This window comes from Symphodus melops (genome assembly GCF_947650265.1).
Source record: "Symphodus melops genome assembly, chromosome: 5".
Classification (NCBI taxonomy): domain Eukaryota; kingdom Metazoa; phylum Chordata; class Actinopteri; order Labriformes; family Labridae; genus Symphodus; species Symphodus melops.
This window is the reverse complement of record NC_136695.1, coordinates 29963709-29972854: the sequence shown is the minus strand read 5'-3', so window position 1 is coordinate 29972854 and position 9146 is coordinate 29963709. Positions and strand designations below refer to the sequence as shown.

Below are 9146 nucleotides of genomic sequence, written 5' to 3'. Positions count from 1 at the left end.
ATCCACTCAAGGGCCACAAAAAATCCACTCAAGGGCCACAAATGGCCCCCGGGCCGCACTTTGGACACCCCTGCTCTAAAGAATTAAAGACCATATTCTGTGCTGTATAAAAGACTTTTGAACCATCGTAGCAGTTTAAGCTCCAGCTTATAAGACCTTGTTGAATTCAACTGAATGAATTGTCTCCTTACAGAGCAGGAAGCAGGCTAGCAGCAGGTCCAAACATGGTCTCCTGTGAGGACGGTGATGACACAGATTGAAACCAAGACTCATCAGAGACAAAGATATCATTTCTATAAAGTTATTTTTAAAGGCTTGACCTGAGGTGTAGTGTCACCACTTAGGTCCATGTGAACACCACATCCTGAATATGATCCGAACCACAATCAAGATCATACATGTAAAGTCTATGTGTGCGTGCCACAGATTTCACCATCTCTTTGGAAGTGGGAGCTTCTTGTCGCTCCATCAGGGCAGCAATCTGGCTCCGGGGCCCCACTGATAACACAATCTGTCAATCACAGGAGGGCGGGATTTAGAAGTCACATCATGGAGGCTACAAGAGGCCTGGCACCAGATGAGACGAGATAACCACGAGACCAAACCTGTCTGTGATGTTACGTACAGATAACATACATTAGACAACAGTGCAGGAATTTCACACTACTGTTCGTTCATTCTCTTGAGCTGAGGGGCAAAGGGGGGGGGGGGCAGATACGCTGTCTTCACACTGAGCATGTGTGCAGTGAAATGTCTGCAGCTAGTTCATCTGAAGGGTCATTATATAAATCTTTAAACTCAGGTTTTTTTATCCTTTTGATGACATCACATCGGCTGAATCGGAAAAAATCAAGAACTTTTCAAGATAAATGTCAAGATGTTCAAAGTAGTTCTCAATCTGTAACGTCAACACGTCTCTTTAAAAAAATCTCTGCAGGTTGGCGTTCTCTCTTCACTGCAGCTGCAGATTGAGCTCACCTGATACTAATAACCCATCAGGGATCCACAGGAGGAGGGTTAGGGCGAGGATCTCTTGTGTGTGCGTGCAGGTTTCTCCTCCAGTAGACGGAGGTCTTCTTGGACTCAGGTCTAGTCCAGATCTAAACCAGTCATTTTTAAACTGAGGTTTTCCTTTATCCAGTTTATAAAATAATCCTGTCCACACACGTTAAATTCTTTCAAACAAACACAGTAACATTGACGGTGTGGTTTGTGTCCAGTTAGCAACATTATCTGTGGTACTGGATTGGTGACATTTGCCATCACGCTTATCTCAGTGTGACTCTCCCCGTCTACACATGAACACCTTAAACAGAGTTTCTGAACACCTTTACCTTGGTGGGAGTTTAACGAATGGAGAACTTTCAGTGACCTGTAAGAGACCTTTCCATAAATACTTGTCATTATGAAAATCCTCCTTTTTATTGTTTTTTTTTTTTAACAAACTGAGCTCATCTCTCATAGTAAAAGATCATTAGTCACTTGAAGTGACGTGAGGTGAGCACAGGTCTTCAGACCACCTTAAAAAGGTAAAGTATGAGGGGGCGGAGCTTACAGGGAGCCTGCTTTATTCTAAAAGGAGGCAGGTCTGGTAGGTGTGAGCCAGCAGAGCAAACATGAGCACAGTGTCAAACAGTGCACACACTCACAGCATCATTCTGTCTCTGCACTGAGGACAGAGAGAGACAGAGAGAGAGAGAGAGAGAGACAGAGAGAGAGAGAGAGGCTCTGAACTTTCTGTGCTGGATGTTTTATCTTCTATCTTCCTCCTGACAGCCTTACGTCTCTCTGGGATAAAAAAACATGACTGATTCTTCAACTAACATGCGGCTGAAGCTGCCAGTCGTCTGCTTCATCCTGGAGATCATCCTCATCATCCTCTTTGGCGCCTTGGTAGAGTACGACTATGAGACGGATGCAAGGAAGTGGCATAACAAAACCCACTCAGACTACGACAACGACTTCTACTACCGTTACCCAAGTGAGTGTTCCTGATCTGCTCATGTGAGGAGGTTCATGTTTAGGGTAAAGGTTCGTGGGCGGCTGTGGCTCAGTGGATAGAGTTGTTGTCTCTTTAACAGGAAGATCAAGGGTTCGATCCCCAGCTCATGTGAGCAACAATGTGTCCTTGGGCAAAACCCTTAACCCCGAATTGCTCCGCCAGGTTGAACGCTGGTCACTGCTCCTGTGGTTGACCGCTTGGTGCGCTTTTTTTTACCTAATGGTTGTCGTTGGTGATAAAATGGAATTCATGGTGAAGGTTCATGGTGAAGGTTCATGGTGAAGGTTCAGGGTGAAGGTTCAGGGTGAAGGTTCATGGTGAAGGTTCAGGGTGAAGGTTCATGGTGAAGGTTCAGGGTGAAGGTTCAGGGTGAAGGTTCATGGTGAAGGTTCATGGTGAAGGTTCAGGGTGAAGGTTCAGGGTGAAGGTTCAGGGTGAAGGTTCATGGTGAAGGTTCAGGGTGAAGGTTCAGGGTGAAGGTTCATGGTGAAGGTTCAGGGTGAAGGTTCATGGTGAAGGTTCATGGTGAAGGTTCAGGGTGAAGGTTCAGGGTGAAGGTTCATGGTGAAGGTTCATGGTGAAGGTTCATGGTGAAGGTTCATGGTGAAGGTTCAGGGTGAAGGTTCAGGGTGAAGGTTCAGGGTGAAGGTTCAGGGTGAAGGTTCAGGGTGAAGGTTCAGGGTGAAGGTTCATGGTGAAGGTTCAGGGTGAAGGTTCAGGGTGAAGGTTCAGGGTGAAGGTTCATAGTGAAGGTTCAGGGTGAAGGTTCAGGGTGAAGGTTCATGGTGAACGTTCAGGGTGAAGGTTCATGGTGAAGGTTCAGGGTTCTGTACCATGCCCTTTTATGGGCATAACCGCCAATTCTATGCTAATTGGGAACAACAGACGCACCCTGAGGAACACGAATAGATAAGAAAACACAGGTGAATCTGACAAAGAGTCTTCTTAGGAATCTTCTTCAGATCAATAATAAAAGATATAGGTGAATAAGGCCTCTATAAGGGGAGCAGACATTGATAGCACACATCTGTCAGGCTGTCACGTTTATCCTAAAATCTTCTGATGACCTCAGTAAGAAGGTGAAGCTGCAGACACAAAGCCTGCAACAAAAAAAACACATGAAGAAGACACAACACAGTGACCTTGGTGGTCGTAGTAACAGCTCACCCAATCAGTGAGCTGTGTCAGGAACTAATGTCTGTTTATCGTTCTGACCTCTGTGCTGAAATATAATAAGAAAGTCTGAACAATAAACTTTATCCATGACCACATGATCACAAGGTCACATGATCACATGACCATGTGATAACGCTCACCCTAAACAAAGGAGAAATCCTGCCTACATTTTATCCCGTCCGCTCTTTTGTGAAGCATCTCGAGATAACACTTGTTATAATTGGAGCTAAACAGATAATGATGATTGATGACCAAGCGGTCACAAGGTCACGTGTTCACATACAGATAGATTTATGAACTGATCTTTAATGTGTTCCATGTTTACTTCTATAAATCTATAAATCAAGAAGTAACACGATATTGAAGAGGAAGATGAAAACTGTTACTTCATCAGGAATAGATTATTTTTTATTAACAAGACGGTGTTTGTTCAAAGGGTTTGATCCAGATTCAAATGATTCCCTTTTTCTACCCAGGATACGATAATACAGGTCACTTTATGGACTTCAGTCAAACTTACACCTCGCACAGGTGACAGGCTCTTTATGTGGAGCATGAGCGCAGTTACCATCTACCTGTTCCACCTTAAAAGCACGAGCTTGGGCCGCGCTGGTGGCACAGCGGCGCTGCAGGCCTCGTGTGAGCGACCCGTGTGAGCGACCCGTGTGAGCGACCCGTGTGAGCGACCCGGGTTCGCCTCTGGCCCGTGGCAACCTCGTAGCATGTCTCGCCCCCTTCCGACTCTAACCACCGCGCTATCCAAAAAAGGCTGAAAAAGCCCATAAATAAGCCTTTGAAAAAAACCCAATAAACACAAGATAGATAGATAGATAGATAGATAGATAGATAGATAGATAGATAGATAGATAGATACTTTATTGATCCCGAGGGAAATTCAGGTTTTTTTTTTGGTTTTTTTTGACTGAGAAGTAGTAACGGCTGGTGGGCGTGTCCTAACAAGTCAGAAACTGTTAACCAGGTTTGCCTGCGAGCCTCGCTGTCAGGTGATCTGTGAGGGAACAGAGAATGCTGAGAATGAAGGAGTCTCATTTTTTTCATGTCACTCACTAAAGTTCACCCAAAGTTTAACAGCTTACCTGAGGCTGGACTCACCTGCAGGCTTCACTGACTAACAGCAGCTCACTGAGGGAAACAAGAATCAGGACTATATGAACGTCCACGAGCAGAATTAAAAACATGTGATAAAAATGAAAACAAGCTCCAACACATAAAAAATACTTAAACAACATGTAAACAATACAAACAACGTTTGAATGACATGTAAACAACATGTAAAGAACACAAACAACGTTTGAATGACATGTAAACAACATGTAAACAACATGTAAACAACGCAAACAACGTTTGAATGACATGTAAACAACATGTAAACAAGACTTAAACAACATGTAAACAACACCTGAGCTCTGTGTGGTCTCTCTTTTTTATTTTTTATTCTTAGTTCTTTATGTTTCCTGTTTTATTTTGTAGGCCTGTGTATCATGTCTTCCCTTTTTGATCACCTTCACCTGTTTCCTCTGAGCCTCCAGTGTCACACTTGAGTCCTCCCTCGTCTCTTTCGTATCTGTGTACTGTCTTTCTGGCCAGTTCTTCGTATGTCAACCTCTCAGTGGAGTCATGGTGATTCTTTGCAGAGAATCAGATTTAAACATTTGATTTCAGCCTGACAGACTTAAGACTGTTCATCCAGACGTGCAGAGGTTATATGTTGTACTGGAGGGTTTAAAGAGGCCTGGTGGTCCTGAACAGATAAATGATCTGAGCCGAGCACACCTCCACATGTGACGCTGATTCCTCTCAGCAGATCCTTTCTTTGCTCTAATTGGACGATTTCCTCCTTGGATTTGGTGAAAGTATCTGGGCCAAAATGCCATCGGGGACACTGGCGACACCTCTGCTGGCCATGCCAATTGACAGTTACCATGGAGACGGCCGCCACAGCACAGTGCAATATTGTGTGAGGCTGTTTTGGACAAATGAGGAGAGTAAGAGAGCGAGCTCACAAAGTGTGTGAACCAGGACAGTGAGGGTGGGAGGTACCACAGTTATTTATCCTCACTCTCAGAGTTAACTGTTTGAACACTTCATGAAATACACATCTAAATAAAACCCTTTAAAGTAACGTCTTCCTTGATGTCCCCATGAGAATCTAAAGTTTCTGTAACTGTCCCCAGTGAAGAGCTTCTTGGTGTCTCTAATCTGGTGATTCAGCTCAAAGAAGCCGAAGCTGGAAGAAAGAAGAAACTGGGCTTTAAAGGAACCCTCAGAAACCAATGATGAGAAAGAAAAGAATGATAACAATAATCACTCCATATTATTCTGCAATATATCAGTCGATGGTTTGGGTGAGGTTGCTTGAATCTTCGAGGTGTCTCGTCCTTTAGAGAAAACAAAGACAAAAGTTCCCTGTTGACCTAAAGCCTTGTTCTCCAGGCTGCTGAGCGTCTCCGTGTTTTTCTCAGCTGGTGTTTTCTTTGTCGTGCAGGTTTCCAGGATGTGCACGTGATGATCTTCATCGGTTTTGGCTTCCTCATGACGTTCCTGCAGAGGTACGGCTTCAGCAGCGTGGGCTTCAACTTCCTGATCGCAGCCTTCGCCCTGCAGTGGGCAACACTGATGCAGGGCTTCTTCCATGGGATGCATCATGGCAAGATCCATGTGGGAGTGGAGAGGTATGAACCCAGAGAACATGTCCAAACACAAACATACAAACATTTTAAAAACAGTCTGACACACAGTCTAGCTGATTATAACCTCTGAACAAACCTTTACTCTGAGCTTCCTTCGACTACAGCTCAGTGCTCAAAATGACACAGCCAAGACCATCCTGCTGCTATCACAGACTGTAACCTCAGCGAGCTTTGGATTTCACAGTCCAGGCTTCTCTATGAGGGTCTAAGCCAGTCCTGGTTTCAGTCCGCCTGCCCGGCAATGTCAGGACTCTTCCATCGTGTGGATCAGATAACAGAGATCCTGTTTTTCAAATGTGTCAAACCGCCTCGATGTAAATCTGTCCAAACACTCAACATTCAAACCTTCTTATCCAGAAGACTTTAAGAACTCTTCTTCACATCCAAAAACCTTTCAGTTGCTCCTCCTCCTTTTAATGAAGAACGAATCACATAGACAGCTGTTTGCTCTTCCTGTTGTTTACTTCCTGTTTCTGTTGCTCCTACTGTTTGTTGTTTACTTCCTGTTTGTTGGTTCTTGTTGTCGTTGTTTACTTCCTGTTTGTTGGTTCTTGTTGTCGTTGTTTATTTCCTGTTTGTTGGCTCTTGTTGTCATTGTTTATTTCCTGTTTGTTGGTTCTTGTTGTCATTGTTTATTTCCTGTTTGTTGGTTCTTGTTGTCATTGTTTACTTCCTGTTTGTTGGTTCTTGTTGTCGTTGTTTATTTCCTGTTTGTTGGTTCTTGTTGTCATTGTTTATTTCCTGTTTGTTGGCTCTTGTTGTCATTGTTTATTTCCTGTTTGTTGGTTCTTGTTGTCATTGTTTACTTCCTGTTTGTTGGTTCTTGTTGTCATTGTTTACTTCCTGTTTGTTGGTTCTTGTTGTCATTGTTTATTTCCTGTTTGTTGGTTCTTGTTGTCATTGTTTATTTCCTGTTTGTTGGTTCTTGTTGTCATTGTTTATTTCCTGTTTGTTGGTTCTTGTTGTCATTGTTTATTTCCTGTTTGTTGGTTCTTGTTGTCGTTGTTTATTTCCTGTTTGTTGGTTCTTGTTGTCATTGTTTATTTCCTGTTTGTTGGTTCTTGTTGTCATTGTTTACTTCCTGTTTGTTGGTTCTTGTTGTCATTGTTTACTTCCTGTTTGTTGGTTCTTGTTGTCATTGTTTATTTCCTGTTTGTTGGTTCTTGTTGTCGTTGTTTATTTCCTGTTTGTTGGTTCTTGTTGTCGTTGTTTATTTCCTGTTTGTTGGTTCTTGTTGTCATTGTTTATTTCCTGTTTGTTGGTTCTTGTTGTCATTGTTTACTTCCTGTTTGTTGGTTCTTGTTGTCATTGTTTATTTCCTGTTTGTTGGTTCTTGTTGTCATTGTTTATTTCCTGTTTGTTGGTTCTTGTTGTTGTTGTTTGCTTCCAGAGGTCTATACTACGAAGCAGGATTTGAGCTTAGCGGGGTCAGGTCTGGACTCTGGAGCAGGATTTGAGCTTAGCGGGGTCCCTTCAGGGTTCACTCTGGGTTTTCAGTCCTACGAGGGTCGATGACTTTTTACCTGGGTACGTCACCACGGTAACTGATGCTGAACACCTGACCTGCTCCGGAGCAGGTTAAAGCTCCGCCCACTGACCAATCAGATGTTTAGATGGTGGAGCTCCTGGAGCTGATGGAGAGGGGGGAGGACACTTCATGTGTCTCTTCCTGGAGCTGATGGAGAGGGGGGGAGGACACTTGATGTGTCTCTTCCTGGAGCTGATGGAGAGGGGGGAGGACACTTGATGTGTCTCTTCCTGGAGCTGATGGAGAGGGGGGAGGACACTTCATGTGTCTCTTCCTGGAGCTGATGGAGAGGGGGGAGGACACTTCATGTGTCTCTTCCTGGAGCTGATGGAGAGGGGGGAGGACACTTGATGTGTCTCTTCCTGGAGCTGATGGAGAGGGGGGAGGACACTTGATGTGTCTCTTCCTGGAGCTGATGGAGAGGGGGGAGGACACTTGATGTGTCTCTTCCTGGAGCTGATGGAGAGGGGGGAGGACACTTCATGTGTCTCTTCCTGGAGCTGATGGAGAGGGGGGAGGACACTTGATGTGTCCATCATGATTTGACATTATAGTGTGTTTAGTTGTTGATGATGTTTCACTGATATCCTTCAACAGAGACTGAAGAAAGCTCCGGAACATTTCAGTGAAAGATGTAAAATAATGAATGTTTTCTTCTTCATGTTGAATGTGTCCTGCTCTGTTTGTGATGAGCTGCAGTTTAACCACTTTAAAGAGTCACAGCAGCACATTGAGTTCAGAGACCAGTTCTTAGAGTCAGTTCTAAGGTGAACTAACCACGGGACAAATACAAGCTGACCTTTGACCTCTGTTTACTTTGTTTTGTCCTTCCTGCAGCTGTGTCTCTCTGCAGCCTGTTTGTCTCATTTATATCACTCATATAGTTTGTACTTTGTGTAAATATAATGTTTGTAGATATGATGATCTGCTGACAGCAGACGCAGTGATGATTGTGATTGGTTCAATGACGCTAACTCCGCCCCTTTTACGTGAAGGCGCTCTCTGTAACCCGGGTTGATGGATCAGGTTGATAACCGGCATCGTAGGACTGATAATCACCATCTCTGATGTCAGAGTTTGTTAAACCAGATCCCCCACAGAGACCCTGATATGTTGAACTCGCTTCATAGTATAGACCTCATGTGCAGGTTTGGGTTCAGGTTCAGGTTCAGGTTCAGGTTTGAGTTCAGGTTCAGGTTCAGGTTTGAGTTCAGGTTCAGGTTCAGGTTTGAGTTCATGTTTAGGTTCAGGGTTAGGTTCAGGTTTGGGTTCAGGTTCAGGTTCAGGGTTAGGTTCAGGTTTGAGTTCAGGTTCAGGTTCAGGTTTGAGTTCAGGGTTAGGTTCAGGTTTGAGTTCAGGTTCAGGTTCAGGTTTGAGTTCAGGTTCAGGTTCAGGTTTAGGTTTAGGTTCAGGTTTGGGTTCAGGTTCAGGTTCGGGTCCAGATTCGGGCTGCTGTAGTGATGTATGTCTCCATCTTGCAGTATGATCAATGCCGACTTCTGCACGGGTTCTGTGCTCATCTCGTTCGGAGCCGTTCTGGGTAAAACCAGTCCGGTTCAGCTGCTGATCATGGCGATGTTTGAGGTCACCCTGTTTGCTGTCAATGAGTATGTCCTGCTGAGCATTCTGGAGGTAAGAGGCTGAAGTGCTGATTGATTATAGATATTAATGGTGTCTTCTTCATGTCTTTAATAATCATGCTGGCTTTAGAGAAGGACCAACCCGCCTT

At 44.2% G+C, this 9146-nt stretch overlaps 1 protein-coding gene across 1 annotated transcript in view; it reads left to right on the top strand.

Moving 5' to 3' along the window:
- The first annotated feature begins 1630 nt into the window (after positions 1-1630).
- The window catches only part of rhbg (Rh family B glycoprotein), a 12510-nt gene continuing 4994 nt past the window's right edge, over positions 1631-9146 (top strand). The window contains 3 exon segments of the mRNA XM_079344234.1: positions 1631-1981; positions 5685-5871; positions 8899-9049. Of these exon segments, the coding sequence (XP_079200360.1) occupies positions 1804-1981; positions 5685-5871; positions 8899-9049 (516 nt within the window). The 5' untranslated portion in view covers positions 1631-1803.